The sequence below is a fragment of the Mobula hypostoma genome, chromosome 3 (genome assembly GCF_963921235.1).
Source record: "Mobula hypostoma chromosome 3, sMobHyp1.1, whole genome shotgun sequence".
Lineage (NCBI taxonomy): Eukaryota > Metazoa > Chordata > Chondrichthyes > Myliobatiformes > Myliobatidae > Mobula > Mobula hypostoma.
The window spans coordinates 154,610,206-154,630,021 of NC_086099.1; the positions used below are offsets into that span (position 1 = coordinate 154,610,206).

The window sequence follows — 19,816 nt, forward strand, 5'->3', positions numbered from 1 at the left end:
ATGCAGAATATGAGATGCAATTAGTCAAATTAGTTGCTGGGCACTGATGGAAGTGTGATGAATAGAAAATTCTAAACTTAGTGCAATTTAATATTTTTAAAATGTATTTATTGAGCTTAATTCTAAAAATAAGCAGTGTCATTACACTTACCTTTCTGTTGTAATCAGCAGGTCAGGCAGCATCCGTGGAAACGATCAGTCAATGTTTCGGGCCGGAACCCTTCGTCAGGACTAAAGATGGAAGGGGCAGAGGCCCTATAAATAAGGTAGGGGGAGGGTGGGAAGGAGAAGGCCTTCTCCTTCCCACCCTCCCCCCAGCTTATTCATAGGGCCTCTGCCCCTTTCATCTTCAGTCCTGACGAAGGGTTCCGGCCCGAAACATTGACTGATCGTTTCCACGGATACTGCCCGACCTGCTGAATTCCTCCAGCATGTTGTGAGTGTTGCTTTGACTCCAGCATCTGCAATTTATTTTGTGTTTACCTTTCTGTTGTTATCTGTCTTTACACTTTCCTCTCTGTAACCCATTCTATGCTATATGACCTGATTCTTCAACTCCCAGGTTTAAGTTGCAGTAGAAAATTAACTCATCAATCTGAACATCTTTGGGACCTGGGAGGAAACTAGAGCACCTTGTGGAAAATCTTGTGGTCATAGAAAAACTCCACATAACAACACCACCCGCTGCGCCACTGAGCCAATCTTTCAATGCATGATATTGCTTTTGGGGAATTTGGCGCACATTTTAAATCAATGGTACTGAATGGTCAGTCTTAAATTTTCCTGCTGTTTTTCTTTTCAGTTGTTACTTCTTGAAGGAGAAATAAAAACAAAACTGTATGGGCTGGAAATCTGAAATATAAACAGAAAATTCTTGAGGCAGGTAGCGTCAACGACCTGGTTAATGTTTCCAGTACTTTTTATTTTTACTTCCAATGGAAATGTTAGACTGTAGCTGCATTTCTGCAACCTCACCAGTGGAAATCAGCATTCTTGTCATAGATTTCTACAAAGTGTATATGCGCTGGGAAGTGCAAAGGAGTCACTTGACCAATTCTTTGATATAAAAAGAACACTAATACTACAATGGTCTGTAGAATAGCTGTGAATTTACAAATCCTATGTCAACTATTTTGCTATTGCTGAGATACCACCTCAGAAATGAGTAAAAACTCCCTCTGGACTGAAGAAGTTCAAGAAGACAATTTGTCACAGCAATTCACTGGGGATGTCAGTGGTGTTCATATTCTGTAATATGACTTAAAAGCACATAAGTTTCTTTATGGTGAGCAGCATATTTATCCCATACAATTATTTGTTGTGTCATGAATCCACTAAAATTGATGGCTTACTGTAACAGAATTCTTAGATGGTTAAATAGGGTACTGCTGCATAGAAAGAAGCTATTCAGCCCTTTGATTATTAATCAGAATCAGGTTTATTATCACCGGCATGTGCTGTGAAATTTGTTAACAGCAGCAACAGTTCAATGCAAGACATAATATAGAAGAACAAAACAAAATAATAATAATAAATAAATTACAGTATATGTATATTGAATAGATTAAAAATCGTGCAAAAACAGAAATAATATATATTTAAAAAGTGAGGTAGTGTTCATGAGTTCAATGCCCATTTAGGAATCGGATGGCAGAGGGGAAGAAGCTGTTCCTGAATCACTGAGTGTGTGCCTTCAGGCTTCTGTAACTCCTGCCTGATGGTAACAGTGAGAAAAGAGCATGTCCTGGGTGCTGGAGGTCCTTAATAATGGACACTGCCTTTCTGAGACACTGCTCCTTGAAGATGTCCTGGGTACTTTGAGGCTAGTACCCAAGATGGAGCTGACTAGATTTACAACCTTCTGCAGCTTCTTTCGGTCCTGTGCAGTAGCCTCGCCATACCAGACAGTGATGCAGCCTGTCAGAATGCTCTCCACGGTACATATATAGAAGTTTTTGAGTGTATATGTTGACATACCAAATCTCTTCAAACTCCTAAAGGTATAGCCTCTGTCTTGCCTTCTTTATAACTGCGTCGATATGTTGGGACCAGGTTAGATCCTCAGAGATCTTGACACCCGGGAACTTGAAACTGCTCACTCTCTCCACTTCTGATTCCTCTGAGGATTGGTATGTGTTCCTTTGTCTTGCCCTTCCTGAAGTCCACAATCAGCTCTTTCGTCTTACTGACATTGAGTGCCAGGTTGTTGCTATGACACCACTCCACTAGTTGGCATATCTTGCTCCTCTAGCTACATACAGTATATTTAGCTTTGTGTTGTTTTACATTTGAGCAACTCATTGACCTTCATTTTGTTGCAGGTTATCGTTGGATTTGGAGGGAAGTAGTGGGTCCAGTCTGCTGTCAACAATAGAAGAACTTGGAAAGGAAGTCAATGCCACCATACAACAAGCATTCAGCTTACAGAGTAAAGTGAATGAATTGATTGAACAGTCAGGTAATAGCATGCAAACTGTTCTGAGAATATACTTACTTTAATGACTAAGCCAATGGACTATACAGACCCACATATCTGTTGAAGTGCCGTTCTGAGTAATATCAATATCTATAGGAAAAAATGCTGATCGGGAGCGCACAACAGATGTTAGCTCGAGGTTTGATTTGGGGCCCTCATACTTCTTAGGAAATGATACAGTGGGATAAGGGGAAACTGGATTGCTTTGCTTTCGGGTGGTATTTCACAGGTCAGAGCAGAACCATCCCGGACTCTGGTTATCCTAATGAAGGGAAGGTCAGACTGGGTCAGGAAATGCAGGGTCATTGCATCACCACAAATAAAAGGAGTGAGCACTGAAAAGACGTAGTAGGTCAGTCATCTGCGGAGAAGTTAACCAACAATCTGCTGGTGGAACGTAGTGGGTTAAGTGGCATCTCTGAGGGGAAAAGAAGCTGTCAGTACTCCAGTTTAAATCTCTGCATCAGGGCTGAGGCCGAGACGGGTCCTTCTAGCATCTGCAGTCTCTTGTGTCTCTGGAGAGGATAACCAAGTGAACGCTTCAGGTCATTGACCCTCTTTCAGAACTGGAAAAGTGAGAAATTAAGTGAGTGTTAAGTTGCAGAGCGGAGGAGGGGTGAAAACAACAAAAGCAGTGCTGGTTTTTCAGGTAATGCAATGCTGTCAGTGTGATCTAGTTATGAAATGAATACGGGCAGCTAGAAAGCGAAACAAATCCACAAATGAGCACGCTGGAAAGGTCAGATACAGAACATGGCTGTTGCTTGAAATTTGAATCATGAAAGAATGCTAGAAATTCTCAGCCGATTAGTAAACAACTGAGAAAATCTGGGTTAATGTTATTGGTGAATGACTGGTTTTGGCACATACAAGAAAGACATGGAAGGGCAGATATGGCTTGTAGCAGTTCAGCCACAATGGGATTGAGTGGCTTGAAGGACTAAATGGCCCTGTTTTCTTGTGTTCTTGTATTTTGTGATGTGCTCCTCAGCTTGAAGCCAGCCTGATTGAGAGGCTCTAGAATAAAACCATGCCCAGGAGGTGTTATGGCTTTGTACAGGAGGTGTTATGGCTTTGCCCAGGAGCCAATTGCAGGAGACCAAAGGTTGAGGGAAATTTGAGGATTGCAAAGGGCTGAATATTGTGGAGAGTAATAGGTCAGGTGATCAAGGATTATCATGGTACAGGTGGGGAGATATGGGGGAATTGACAATTGATGAGGGGGATCTGGTAGAGATGGATCATGTGGCTAAATATTTTGGTCTAACTGAAATGCCTTCAAAATTCTCTCGGATTTTAGATGTATTTTGACCCTTTAAAACTGTACAGTGTTTTACAAATACAGTATTTGTAATATAAATTAGCACAAAATCGTTACATGGAGTTCCATCCTTAAATTTGGTTATATTAAAATCCACGGAACCAGTCAAGTGTTCAGTCTGTGAAAAGTTGATTAAATCCTGTTTGAACTGATGCTGGTTACAAAACTGTGCTGAACACTCCATTTTCTTCCTCAGGTGCAGATGGACTCACTGCCATGGTAAGTGACTGAACTGGTGTGTCAAATTAAGAAGCACTTCAGGAGAAGGGCCATTCAATTAAGAACCACACCAGATACTATTGCTTCTGAGTCTATTTGACAGTTGTTCAGCTTGTCCTTTTCTGGGTGGTTTCACTTTTCACAGCAGTGATGGAATAGTGACTCTAGAACACAGAACAGTACGGTGTAGCACAGCACAAAAACAAGAACTTCAGCTCACAATGTCTGTGCTGCCAATTTAACTGCAGATCTGCCTGCATGTGGTCTGTATCCTTCCGTTCCCTACCTGTTCACGTGCCTGTCTAAACACCTCTTAAATGTGGCAGTTGTATTTGCTTCTACTGGCTGAGTGTTCCAGCTACCTACCCCTCTCTGTGGAAAAGAAAAGTTGCCCCATGAAACTCCTTTAAACCTTTCCTCCTCTCAATTTAAATGTTTGCCCTCCGGTATTTGACGTTCCCAAAGACTGATTATCTACCCTATTAATGTCTCACAATTTCCTATACTTTGAACAGGTTGCCTCTCAGCCTCTGATGCTACAAGAGAAACTAATCTAAGTTTGTCCAACCTCTCCTTTTAGCTAACAATCTCTATCCTCTTCTGTATCTTTTACAAAGCCTCCAGATTCTTCTTGCAATGCGGCAACCAGAACTGCATACATTACTCCAAATGTGGCCTAAAGAGCTGCAGTATGATTTCTTGAAGGAAAACAGGTTTAGGGATCCTTGATTAGTGTCTCTTTTGAAGTCTATACAAGCATGAATGCATGTGACAAATGGGTTCCTTTCATCTTTGGAATTAAGCTAAAATAAGAGATCAGCATTTCTGGCAGAGGTATAAAATATTACATTTTAACAGCACAGTGGCACAGCTCATCGAGCCACTGGGTTGCCATGCCAACAATATGGGTTCAGTCCTCACTTCACATGCTGACTGTGTGAAATTTACATTGTAAAGCTTTACTCCAGGTGCTCCAGTATATTCTTACATGTCAAAGATCTGTGGGTTGATAGGTTAATTGGCACATATAAATTACCACAGGTGTAATAGTGAGTGGTACAGTCTGAGAGAAATTGATGAAAAGTGGGGTGAATAAACTAAAAAGTCAGATGTAGGATTAGTTTCAATGGGTGGTTGATGGTTGGCATGGAACTTGGTGGGCTGTAGAACGTGTTTCTGTCCTATATCTCTTTATGACTCTTTGAAACAGGCCCTTTGGTTCACTACTTCCACGATGACCTTTCTTCATATCTATTCCACACCCTTCTTTGGCAGCTAGTTTCAAATATCATTCATTCTGGTAAAAATAAAAAAAAAGTCCTCATAACCTCTTTAAAACTCTTTGTTCTCATCTTAAATCTACATCCTCCTTGTTTTTGATACCCTTACCATGGGATAAAGATTTTGACCATCTGCCCTATCTCTGCCACTCATAGTCATACATACTTCTGTCAGGCAACCCCTTAGCTACCATCGCCCCAAGGGCACATCCTGGTGAATCCCCTCTCCACTCTCTCCACAACCACCTACGTCCTTTCTATATAGTGTAGAACTCCATTTGTCATTCCTTGGTCTACTTTCCCAGTTGTTCCAGACCTGTTATAATCTTAAATGACCTTCTTTGCTATCAACTATACCACTCATTTTGGTGTCATCCATGAACTTACTAACTATGTCAACTGCATTCTCATCCAAATTGTTAATATAGATGATGAAAAATAGCTGAACCAGTACAGGCCTCTGGTCTGGAAAACTACCCTGCTTTATCACTTTCTGACCCTTGCCCCCAGGTTAGTTTTATATCCAATTGGCTAGCTCACCATGAATTCCATGTGATTTAACCTTGTGGACTAGCCTACCATGTGGGACTTTGTCAAAGGCCTAGTTAAAGTCCACGTAAAAAAAATGTCTGCTGCCCTGTCCTTGTCAATTCTCTCGCTCATTTTTCCAACAAATTTATCAAACACAATTTCCCATGTACAAACCTCGGGCTATTCATAATCAGTCCTGGTCTTTACAAATCCAGGTGGATCCTGCTCTTGATTTCCTTCCACTGATTAAGTGCACTGCCCTGTAGTTCCTGGCAGATCCTGCTTAAATAAAGCCATAGCTTTAGCCACCCTCCAGTCTTCTGGTGCCTCACTATGGTTCATAAAAATACAAGGTCTGCCAGGCCCCAGCAGTTTCTTCTCTATCTTACATTTTATCAGGCCAGAATCAGAATCACAATCAGGTTTATTATCACTGTCTTACATGGTGTGAAATCTGTTGTTTTTTAACAGAAATATTGTGCAAAGACATGAAATTAATAAATGATTTAAGAGAAGTAATAATGAGATAGTGTTCATGGGTTCACAGAGCATTCAGAATCTGATGACAGAGGAGAAGAAGCTCTTCCTGAATCACTGAGTGTGGGACGTTAGCTTCTGTATCTCCTCTTTAATGGTAACAATGATAAGAGGGCATATCCTGGATGGTGAGGGTATTTAGTGATAGATGCCACCTTCCTGAGGCACTGCCACTTAACTTTCTAACTTGGGTAATTAGGGCTGGTATGAATTCTGACAAATTTCACGATGCATGCCAGTGATATTAAGCCTGATTCTGATTCTCAAATGTTTCAATTTGAAACAGTCATTACAAATTTGCATGCACATTTATATCTACGCAGATTAAAATTTTATCTTTTCTTGCTTGTAGAAGTAAACCTTGAATCATAAAATACATTTTTGGTAAATGTAAGTTGCCTTCATTACATTTTTTAGAATGGAATGGACAACATAATCAACATAATAGAAATTATTCACAATGAAACATATACTTGGGACGTTCTTTTTAGTCTTCCTAACCTTGTACATGTACTGATGAATGAAGACTTTTTAAGCAGAGGGATTAGCACCATTACTGAAATGATGATGAATCTAAAAAGGTATGGATTTATCTTTATTACAATGATTTTAATAATTAAAGTTAATGCTGAGAATTTATAGTTCATAAATTATTTATTGCAATGTCACTTCACCTTTGACCAAAGAGAAGGAAAAATTCGAATGTACACTTGAAGATCAAGGAGATGTGAACTCGTCTGGGTATCAAGGAAATACAATCTCAGGCTTATGGTGCAGAGTGACCTTAATCAAGTTTTTCCAGATTTCATTAAAAGCTTTATGCAGTGTTTATTTGCTCTCCTTCCAAGCCACTTTTTCAATGCCAGATCAAATAAACAGCTGACCCTAAACCAAAAAGATGGTAAATAGCGAGGAGAAGGTAAGAGACTTTGAGAGTTCGTGGATAACTGGCCAGAACGGGCAGAAAACTGTCAGATGAAATTTGGCAGAGGTATGTGAATTGATACAATTTGATGGAGAGTGCAAGAAAAGACAATATGTAGGATATCAAGTACCGCACATCAAAGCCATTAGCAAGTTTCTCGATACTGATGGAGCTGGACTTGTGTACTATGTCGTATGCTCCTGCCGCCCATGGAGGAAGATGTCAGAGGTCGTGCATGGTCCCACACTGGCGCAAGTGATTGTCTTGGATAATTTTCTTGTAAACTCAAGACCTGTTGGACATTGATGATATGGAACAGTGCTGGTTTATAGATGAGACCAATGGAGGGAGCTGGGTGGCCTTGGTTATTACATAGACCAGGCCTTCATGCCACAGGGTCGCCTGTTGCAGCCACTCAGAGGAGGAGACGCCGGAGGCGGTATGGCACAGCTGGGTTGGAGGCTACCCCTCGCATCGGTGCTGTCCTCCAGTGGAAGATTGTGTTTGTCAGCAGCTGCACTACCGCATGCTGCATGCATGCTCTTGCAGAAACGTAGCTCCAGGACATCATCCCATGCGCTATCAAGGCTGTATGTGACTATGTTTTATTGCTATCGTAAAGATATGTGCTAAATGCGCCTTGTGCTGTGTGTGACTGTTGGCATTGTGTTTTGCATCTTGGCCACAGAGAAACACTTTCGTTTGGCTGTATTCCATGTATATGACTGAATGACAATTAAACTTGAACTTGATTGAGTAGCATGATTCTAAAAGGGTTGAAAGATTTGAGGGATTTGGATAGATATATACAGGGGTTTTTGTAAGAATCTATAAATTTAAAGAGAACAACTAGTAAAACATAGGGTCCTAGTCAGGAGAAGCTGCAGATTTAATAAAGGTGTTCTGAATTGTGATATGTTTAGAAAGGATAAATAGATGAAGGTCATCCCCAATATTGCACAGTTTGAGGCCAAGAGCACAAATACTGATGAAGAGGAATGAGGAAAACCCTATTTTAGTCAGAGTTGTTAAGGTCTGGAACTCACTACTTCTCAATCAGATTCAGTTATTTATTGCATACATATTGGAACATACAGTGAAATGTGTCTTTGCATTAATGACCAAAGAAAATTAAGGGTGCGCTGGATGCATCCTGCAGGTGTGGCCACATGTTCTGATACCAACAGCGCATATCTACCCTGTTCACAGAATAGCACTAGCAGCAACAACAACAGGACACAGCAAAAAGGACATCAACTGGGAAAACAAGCCCATTCCTCCTTCCCAGCCATCCACTTATGCACACGCATGGATAGTCTTCCAACCCTAAAAAAGGCTGTCTTTGGCCTCCAGACTCGCAGACATTGGGCCTTGAAATAGATGATAAATTCTGATGTTTTTTCAACAAATATAAAATGTTCAGCTAATTGATGAAATTGTCATTTAACAACAGGACATGGAGAAAAAGATGCATGATTAGACCTGGAAAAGCATAGGAATTATGGTTGGTTAAAAATTAAATTATATCTACAGCATCGGGATAGTTGTTGTCATCTGAAGAGAGTTAACCCCTGGTGGTTTCTCAGGCTTAAGGAGTCTAGGAGTGAGGGTGAGGGCGAAAGGATCCACTGGCTTGTGGAGTTTAGATGAAGTAACATTAAATTGGGAATTTTATCTGTGTAGAATTATAGTTGTCGTGGTTCTTCAGTATGTGGTATTATAATGAGATAGAAGTTGGGACTGGGCCCAAATGGGAACAGCAATTGAACGTTTAGGTTTTTAGAGAGATCAAAATGTCTCGTCTAGTTGTGTTAAATATCCTAGTGATGGAGCTGGGAGGATGGGATTGTATGTTTGTAGGAACCAGTAGCAGCTGCAGGCTCCCCAACAGCTACTGGATTTCATGGAAGCTATTTTGCTTCTTTGTTATTTGTTATTAATTGGAAATACTGAAATAACTATTTAAATAGAGCAGGACATTTGTAATTTTACAAACACAAATGATGCCTGGGAATCATGGATGGTGCAACTAGTAGCTTTGAACTGAATCTGAACACAAAATATGATCTGCAACCCTTCAAACTCTTTTCCTCATCACAGTTTAACTAATGAACTCTCCTTTCTTAAATATAAGAAGAGAAAGATGGCTCTGTCTATCAAAAGAGTGAACCAAAGATGACTTGATAAAGGTGTACAAGATAATAAGAGGCTTAGATAGAGTGGATCTTCAGAGATTTTTCCCCAAGGCAAAAATGGGAAATACCAGGAGGGAAAATTTTAAGGTGATTGGGGGAAAGTTAGGGGGGGGGGAATGTCAAAAGTAAGTTTTTTACATAGAAGGATGTGGATGCATGAATTATCCTGTTGGGGTAGTGGTGGAGGCGCATGACAGAAAAATGGGAGGCTATGTAGGAAGGAAGGGTTAGCTTGATCTTCAAGTAGGTTATAAGGTCAGTACAACTTTATGCATCAAAGGGCTTATAATATGTAGCGATGTTAAGTAAGAAAAAAGAAAGATGGAAAAATTGAGAAGAAACAGGGAGACAGACAGAAGCCCACTGGTGCAATTGTTAGTCTGCTACATTGCTTATCTCCAAGTAGAATCCATTAATGAAGCCTGGACATTCTGGGGAACATGCACTTCCAGTCCTACAATGGTCAGTTCAAATCTCCATTCATTTCCATGAACATTTTTTATCTGATGATTAAGAGGAAATAATAATTTGATTATTTATTTTCGTTCATTTTAATGATTTAATTATTTCTTAGACTTCGAATGTCTTTCACTGTATTATTTTGGAAAACACAGTCTTTAAAGTTAAGCAATTTCAATAGTTTGCTTTAGTTGAATTTGGATATTGGAGAACGGTAAACTGAAAGTGAGGGATAAACTTGGTTAAAAGAGGCTGAGTTTTGAATGACCTCATGCTCATGGAAAATAAAACAAGGGGGGTGGGGAGGCAGCCACAGTAACTTGGAATAGGAAGTCTGAAGGCAAAGGTATGGATTGTGGAACAGAAGGGCTGAAATAGTGCTGGAGTCAGGCAATACATGAAGGCAGTCTTACAGAAAGGCTCGAAGTTCAACAAGGCTATCATGTGATATTAAGGTTACAAACAAAATAGTTCACTTTCAAGGGGCAGGATGTTGATGGTTAGGGTACTACACTCAATGACTGCTTTACTAGGTACACCTGTATACCTGCTCGTTAATGCAAATATCTAATCAGCTAATCATGTGGCACAAACTCAGTGCAGAAAAGCATGCAGACATGGTCAAGAAGTTCAGTTGTTGTTCAGACCAAACATCAAAATGGGGAAGAAATATGATCTAAGTGATTTTGATGGTGGAATGATTGTTGGTGCCAGATGGAGTGGTTTCAGTATCTCAGAAACTGCTGATCTCCTGGGATTTTGATGCACAAAGGTCTCTAGGGCTTACAGAGAATGGCGCGAGAAATAAAAACCGTACAATGAGCTGCAGTTCTGTGGATGAAAATGGGCTTATTAGTAAAAGAGGTCAGAAGAAAATAGCCAGACTGGTTCAAGCTGACAGGAAGATGACAGTCACTCAGGCAATGATGTGTTCCAACAGTGGTGTGCAGAAGAGCTTCCCTGAATGCACCATGCGTAGGACCTTGAAGTGGATGGGCCACAGCAGCAGAAGACCATGCCAGGTTCCACTGAGCGTATATTGTGGCAGGAACTGAACATGATCAGTCAAGCTTGGATACTGGATGACCATTTGGATCCAGAGCTAGGGAAGTGGTAGCTCGGAAAATCTGGCATGCATTTAACAACTGATTCTGTGGTATATTATGTTTAATTAAAGAGTAATTTGCAGATAAGCCTGCAAATTACAGGCCAATTTCTTTAATGCTATTAGTGGGGAAGTTATTAGAAACAATAATTCAGGAACAGATAAACATTTAGAGAAGCATGGAATAAAAGGAGAGCCAGCATTCATTTGAAGATTTGATTGACTTTATGGATAACTGGATGAAAAGGGAAGTGCAGTTATCTTTATATGTATTTATAAAGATATTGATGTAAATACACATTTTAAGCTGAATAAAAGGGAGTATAAGATTGATTCCAGGAGAAGAACCTAAGCTACAGAGAAAAGTACATAGTGGATTCCCCTTGCTTTTAAAGCAAGCACCTCTGTTGTCTCTGTTACTTTAATGACTTAAATTTGCAGATGATCTCAATCTTGGCAACTTCTGCAATATATAGTAAGGAAAATGGTAACAGGTTTCAAATGGCCATTGACCAGGGTGGCTACCAATCCCTATTGGGTCAAACATTCTCAACTGAGGGGTGTAGTTAGGGTCAGTGCACGCAGACTTTTTCTACTGAAGTTGGATAAAACTGGAATTAGAGATCATAGGTTAAGGGTGAAAGGTGAACTATTTAATAGGAACCTGAGGGAGGGCTTCTTCACTCAGAGGGTGGTGCATGTGGAATGAGCTGCCAGCGGAAGTGGTGGGTGCAGATTCAATTGCAACATTTAAGAGAAGTTTGGATAAATTCATGGATAAGAGGAGTATGAAGGGCTATGGTACAGGTGTGGTGTTGATGGGACAAGGCAAAATAACAATTTGGCATGGAGGAGATGGGCTGAAGCCTCTGGTTCTGTGCTGTAGTGTTCTTATTCAAGGCTGAAGGAATAGATTTAATTTAACTTTGGTAAAAGAGCTAGTGATGATCCCTGGAAAACATTTTGATGCCAAATTCTATATCCATCAGCTTGAAAAGAAATATATTGCTTGTTAAGCTGATGGAAATGGCTTCAATATACATCTTTCAAAGGGGAATGCAATGAGTGTTCGAAGGAGAAAAATGCTATGGGAATATGGTGAATGATTGGGAAAGTAGGATTCTACTGAAAGAGCTTACAATGGGTGAAATAACCTCCTACTGAACTGCATTATAATCTACATAGGTGAAGTTTGGAAAGAATGAGAGCCACAGGATTATCTATCAATTCAAATATGTTCTTTTGCAGGGTTAAGGGGGTGAATGGTATAGGCAATTGTATTGTTAGAGGCAAGGTTTCAATACCAAGACAAGTGGTAGTCAAGGCTAAGATGGTAACACACCCATACACAGATACTGATCACTTATTTCATCAGAAGGAGGAAAACCTGTTTTTGTTGCGTGCCATATACCACTCCCTTTTATTGAATGGGTTCAGAGTGAGTTTCATCAAGTTTTTTTCTTTCTTGCACTGGAATACCACGCTACAAAAGAGTGGAAACATGTGATTATCATTCCCGCGCAGTGTTATTATGCACTTAATTCTCATGTCTAAGGGGACAATTGCTTTGTGCTGATTAATCGCTTTCCCGAGCTTCACTTGGAAAACAAAACTGTACAATTCTACTTACTTTCAAACTGTTCTCTTAGTCCTTTTGATTCGTTGTAAGCTGATCTTCTTATTTAAAGCCTGATACTTTCTGTGATAATTGAACACAATGTCATTTTTAGGCAAGAAGATTCAGAGGCAAGTCTCTTCTTCCTTAAGCTTTTATAGTAGAAAGGGCAATATTTATAATCATAGAGTTATAGTATCATAGAGCATTACAGCACAGAAACAGGCCCTTTGGCCCATCTAATCCATGCCAAATTATTATTCTGTCTAGTTCCATCGACCTACACCTGGACCATTCCCCTCAGTACCCCTCCCATCTATGCACTTATCCAAACTTCTTCTAAATGTTGAAATTGAGCCCGCACCCATCACTTCCACTGGCAGCTCGATCCACACTTTCTCTACACTCTTGATTGAAGACAATCCCCCTCATATTCCCCTTATGCATTTCACCTTTCACCCTCTAATTCTAGTCTCACCCAGCCTCAGTATAAAAAGCCTGCTTGCATTTACCTTATCTGTATCCCTCATAATTTCGTATACCTCTATCAAATTACCCCTCATTCCCCTAGTGTTCGGATTGTTGATACAGTGGACAAACAACAGATCTAGCACCAATCGTTGTGGCACACCGCTAGTGACCGGCCTCCAGTCAGAGAGGCAACCATCTACTATCACTCTCTGGCTTCTCCTGTGAAGCCAATGTCAAAACTAACTTACTGCCTTATCCTGAATTCCAAGTGACTGAACCTTCTTGACCAACCTCCCATGGGGGATCTCATCAAAGGCCTTGCTAAAGTCCAAGCAAACAACATCCGCTGCCTTTCCTTCATCAAGCTTTCTGATAACTTCCTCAAAAACTCTATAAAATTGGTTAGACATGACGTACCATGTTGACTATCCCTATTCAGTCCCTGTCTACCTCAGTACTCACATTTCCAGTGCTTTAGATAAATCCAGTAACCTACCCACTACTGATGTCATGTTCACCTACCTATAATTTCCCGGCTTATTCTTGGTGTCCTTTCTAAACCACGAAGCAGTATTAGCTATTAGCCAATCCTCGGGCACCTCACTTGTGGCTAAGGACATTATAAATACTTATGCTAAGGCCCCTGCAATTTTTTTTGCTAGCCTTCCACAAGATCCGAAGGAACACCTTGTCAGGCTTGGGGATTTATGCACCCCATTTTGTCTCAACAAAGCAAGCACCTCCTCCTCTGTAATCCATATACTCTGAAGTCCATGATTTCACTACTGTTATGCCTCACTTCTATAGACTCTGTCCGTTTCCTGAGTAAATACTGATGCAAAAGATCCTTTGAAGATCTTCCCCATCTCTTTTGGCTGCATGCATAGATTATTGCTGATCTTCAAGAGGTCCAATTTTGTCACTTGCTCTTAATATAGCTGTAGAAGTCCTTGGGTTTCTCCTTCACCTTTCCATGCTGTTCCTTTGACATGGAAATGTTTAGTGAGTTCCACTAAAATTAGCACCCTTTGCAAACTAACATTATTTTAGCAGATCGGGAAATTTAATACCTATGGTGATAAATAAGTATGGTATTTAATACCCATGATGTTCCACTCATCTTTATCCCGAGTCAGGATATATTAACTTACAGGTCTCAGCTATTTCATGGCTGGCAGGAGACAACAGTTGGTCAGCAGGATGGAGAGAGTGTGGAAGCAGCCTGAGCTAATTGATTCCTTCTTTTCACTCAGTGTTTCAGGATCGAGGATGATTTGGTCCCACTCCATTTCAGTTGAGGTAAATGTGGGACTGGTAGACTCTGCCACAGGTAGGGCAGTACATGCTTGAAATGGTAGATAGTGGATATGGTGCAATGCTTCCATTACCCTTATGCTGGGCTTCTACGTACATCTAATGAAATGGCGTGAGGTACTTAATGCCATGCTGAATGCTTGTTCTCCACTCTAAGTTATAATGGGTCAACTAAATTGTTACACATAATTGAAGAAGGCTTTGAGATCATTCTTCAGTCTTTCCCTAACCACCTTCCTTGCAATACAAGGGACTCCCTAGAAGAAAGAGGACAAGTAAGTTTTTCCCTCATATTTGCCTACTTGGTTCCAACCTCAGATCTAGTCTGGCTCATTTCACTTTCAGAACTTGGCCAGCTCAGTCAGTGATACTAAGTCATTCCCAGGAAGTGGAGGATAGTTACATGACTTGGAGTGATAATAGCCCTTTGCTTTAGGATAGATGGTTTGCACGTGAGCTAACTAAACCTGTTTCATAATAAAGCCACTTCCTCATGACCGAAGGTAACCTATTGTGCAAGTTAACATGTTTTTTCAGTGGAGATTGTTTTTCACAATATATGCACGTGATTGTCAACTGAGCCTCTTTAAATGTGGCTAACTATTCAGAGTATTAAGCTGGGTGTATCTGAACTGTGTTTTCTTTATATTTATGTTGTAAACAAAGGTATGAGGAAGTAGCTGGATCCTTTGAGCGTTCTGTAAGGAAAAGCTGTGGATGCTGACAACTCAAGTCTTTGCAGTTCCATGTCAAATCTTCTGTCTCATATATTTTCAACCCTTCTCATCAGTAGTAGGACTAATTGGCTTCTTTAGCTTACTCTACATACATTAGAAAGGATATAACATCTTTATAGAAGGTGAGGCAGACCTTTTCTAGAATGGTATCAGGGAAGCTTGACTAGTTGCAGGGAGAGAATAAAGTGGCAGAGGAGATTTAATATATATATTCAAAATCATGTAGCATGTAGGAACAAATTGCAAAAGCATCTGTAACTGAAGGAGCACCATTAAATTTACTGGTGTAAAGAAAGATGAATAAAGAAAAAAAATTCTCTATGGCCATGAGTTGTTTTGATCCAAAAGGCATTGTCTGAGGGGCAGTGGAAGCGAATTCAACGATTATCTTAAAACTAATAACCTTTCTTAAAATAAAACAAAAAATGCTGGAAATAATTGGCAGGTCAGGTAGCATTTCTGAAGGTTAGATTAGATTAGATTATGAGGACACGCAGTCCTCTTTTATTGTCATTTAATAATGCATGCATTAGGAACTGATACAATGTTTCTCCAGAATGATATCACAGAAACACATGACAAACCGACTGAAAGACTGACGAAAACCACATAATTATAACATATAGTTACAACAGTGCAAAGCAATACCGTAATTTGATAAAGAACAGACCATGGCATGGTAAAAAGTCTCAAACTCTCTCGAAAGTCCCATCACCTCACGCAGACGGTGAACCTCCAGCACCGCAAACTTGCTGATGCAGCATCCTGGAAGAATCCGACCACAGTCCGACTCTGAGTCCGCCTGAAAACTCTCCGACACCGAGCACTGAGCACCATCTCTGCCAAGCACTTCGATCCTGGCCCCGGCAATAGGCAAACCGAGGATTTCGGGCCTTCCCCTCCGGAGATTCTCGATCGCACAGTAGCAGTGTCAGCGAAGTGGGCATTTCAGAAGTTTCTCCAGGCGTTCCTCTGTGCTTCTCACAGCTGTCTCCATCAAATCAGGATTGTGCACGGCCCTTAGTTACACATATGATATCATTTGGAACGGCCGCGTGCGCTGCGTCGCACCACCATCTTCTCCTCCCTCCCTTGAGAAAAACATAGTTAACAAATCCATCTGCAATATTAACTCAGTGTTCCACTATTCACAGATTTTGCCTGATATATTAGGCATTTCCAACATGGTTTGGTTTCAGTTCTGTGCAACAGAGTTAACTTTCATTTCATGGCTTTAACATGTCCCTTTCTTTGTCCTCTTTGTCTTTTGAATCATCATCATTATGTTTTTTCAACCATTTGGCTCTGTAAACTGTGGAATCATCGTGGCAATTTGGCCTCGCCCTTTTAGAACTATTTCCTTTGACCTATCCACCCTGCCCACTTAGCCCTGCCAGTCTCATGAAGTCCTCCTCACTCACATCTGATGGCACTGTGGCACAGGAAACAGTGCTGCTGCCGCACAGTTGTGGTGACCTGGGACAATGCTGATCTCAGGTGTTGGCCGTGTGGAGTTTGCATATTTTCTCCATGATCATGTAGGTTTCTCCTGGGTGTTCCAGTTTCCTCTCACATCTTAAAGACATGCTGATTGCTTAAATGACTTTTGTAAGTTGCCTCTGGATGGCAATTGCAGGTGGATGGCAGCAGAAACATGGGAGGTGGGGGTTTGAGGAGAATTTAAGAGAGAATAGGTTATAAGGAAGTAGCAAGAGAATTTGCTGATGTAATTCAACTCAAGTTTAATTGTCATTCAACCATACATGAATATTCATGGTACAGCCAAACAAGACAGTGTTACTCTGGAAACAAGGTGCAAAACACAGTACCAACAGTCACACACAGCACAAAGCACACCTGAGATAGCAAACAGAAATGGTATGGTATCACAATCACACAATAAGTCCCAAAACTCGCACCGTCAATCCACAGTCAACCCCAGCAGAACCCGTCTCTTGCTGAACGAACACTGGGGTGGGGGCAGCACCAACTCAAGCCTGGATACGACGCCACACCACCCCTGGTGGAGCGCACTGTTATTGATGTCCCCTCCTCCCCCCACCACCCCCCACGATACTCTGAGGCTCAGTCCTTGCACGTACAAGACAACAAGAACAAAGAGAATATCAGTAAAATACAGTGAGGCAGAATATACACCTGTATAGTCCAGACTTCCCAGCACATCAAAATCATCAGTTGACCTCAATGGAGCACTGACTCTAGCCTGGATGCTGTGCCACATCGCCCCCGGTGGAGCACACCAGCCCCAATGCCCACCAAAACCCCGGGAGGACAGCACCAACTCTGTTCTGGACGCTGCACCACATCATCCCCGATAGAGTGTGCTGGCTTCATTCCCTCGCTCCTGGCAGCCGCAAACAGGCGACACTGTGGCTTGTGGCCTAGTCCTTGTTATGATCGAGGCCACACAGCTCCCACGCCATCTGCCCCTGCTCTCATACAATAAATCAGTGAATCAGACTTGTGGCATACCAGATTAACAATGTCCAAAGGATCTTGCAATCTCTAGAAAAGGACCAGCCGCTATTAGACAGCAAGCCTCCACTGACTCAGGCAGCAGCACGTCGTGCAGCTCCTTCATTATCTCTGCCAGTGAGCAACTCGCTGATGGTGTAGACCTGCAGTACTTTCTTAAAGTATAGCAGGATCTTGCGATCATTAGAAAACATTTAAATAGAACATTAGTACCTTCTGTTGACCCTGTAGAAGCTGGTGTGACTGAATGTGCCGCCATCTTGCTGGTTATTGAGGTGCTTTGGCAGCTGGCACAGAAACAATAGTACAAATGGATTGTTTTTATCTCCTGTAAGAAATAATAAAAAGGCATAATAAATCTGGGGATGTGCCAAAACTGGAACAAATCATGCAGCAGCCCAACATAGTTGTACATATAGAACCAATATTTCAATCACTTTTCAGATTTCCCAATCACCTTTCCTGGGTATGCCCCATTCCTTTACAAAGACACATTCACCAAATGTAATGGTGTACTGAAGGGATTAGGACCCATATAGTTCTGAATATTTACTTTGAATCCCAGAAGTCTTGTGGAATCTGGTCAAAGGCAGACAAGGAAAACTTCTGCTGTTTAAAAAATCACCCTATGTCAGCCACATACTTCTCTCTGTTAAACACCGGTCAGAAGCCCTGAGGAGAGCGAGAGCAAAGAATACATTACCTTGTGCCTCCGCTGATTCTGCTCCCTCCAATACTAATGTTTAAATCAGAGAATCAAGATTGCTTCTTTAGAAAGGACTATAAATCATGTGCATTAAGTATTTATTCATTTTTTATAATACATGAAATCACCTCCTTTTTTTGAACTGTGTCAAGTTAAATGCTTGAGCCAGATTTTGAGCCTCATGCTAAACTTGACGAAACCCTGGAGTGTTTTAGGAAACATAATGCCTTTACCACAGGAAAAAGATAGCAGACGTTGTCAAATGAGAAGCCAAGCAGAAGATTAGAAAGTCTCCTGTAAGTAACATGAGGAGATGTCCAATAGAGGTTTTATTGTCTATTTTTGTTAACTTATAATGGAAGTTTTTGATGAATTACTGTTGGTCTTTCCCTTTGGAACTCGTTCATACATCATCACTTTAACTTGAATTTCAACAAGAAAATGTGATACTTCAGTATTCCAGGGAGAGTGAAGAAGCAAAAATAATACCATGTGATCATATGCACAAACACTTATTTGAAGATAAAATAAACTTAAATCCTTTTTTTGTCCTTTGATTCACTTGATATCAAAGTTAGATGTAAGTAATATTTTTACATCTACTACAAGCATAGTTTTATGGCCTATGTAGCTATTGGGTCCAACTTGTGCTAATGAGCTAAGTTTGAACTGCCCTAATAGTGTTAAAGGAATCTGAGGATTTTATCTTCCCACAGAATTGCGTCCATGGAATAAGAGGCCAGAGGAAGTGGTTGAGGTGGCTACAATGACAACATTTTGGGTACATGTATAGGAAAAGTTTAGAGAGATACGGGCAAATGTAAGCAAAATGGGACCAAGCATATTGCTTGTAATGGACAAGTTGGGCCAAAAGACCCTTTTCCTGCTGCGTGTCTCTACGACAACAGAAGCAAGGAGATCAGAATACTGTAGTACCAAAGACCTGATTAGAGGCCTCAGTACATTCCCGTCTTCAGTATCTGCAAACAGTGCCAAGAATGGAGTGTGCTGGAGATCTGATGTAGTACATCTGACTTCCCAATTCATCCTTGCACTCTGCACAACATATGGGGCTTTTGCTGATTGTACTAAACTGAGGGGTCAGATATATTTCATATCCGCCCCGCAGCTTTGCACAAGCAAAGTAAGGATCCTATTCATTTGGATGGGATCACTGATGTCCGTTAAAAAGAGTTAAATTGTTAAGCTTTTTCTTTATTGTAAATATCATGTTTAAGTTAACTTATATGAATTAAATAAATTTTAAATATGTTTAATATTATTATTTTAATGAAATGAAAATGAAATTTATTTTTTAATTTCAATTATTTCTATATGTGTCTGACTATCACTGACATTCAGAGACTTGAGTATGTTCTTCTGACATCAAAAATGAGAAAAGGCAATGAATACAAATTGAAGGCAAGGT

The 19,816-nt window shown here is 40.7% G+C and overlaps 1 protein-coding gene across 2 annotated transcripts in view; it reads left to right on the plus strand.

The window, feature by feature from the left end:
* The window catches only part of LOC134344338 (ATP-binding cassette sub-family A member 13-like), a 219,322-nt gene that overhangs the window by 15,923 nt on the left and 183,583 nt on the right, over positions 1-19,816 (plus strand). For both annotated transcript variants that reach the window (XM_063043940.1, XM_063043941.1), the window contains exons 4-6: positions 2,322-2,458; positions 3,994-4,016; positions 6,782-6,945. In XM_063043940.1, the coding sequence (XP_062900010.1) occupies positions 2,322-2,458; positions 3,994-4,016; positions 6,782-6,945 (324 nt within the window). The remainder of the gene's footprint in view (positions 1-2,321; positions 2,459-3,993; positions 4,017-6,781; positions 6,946-19,816) is intronic.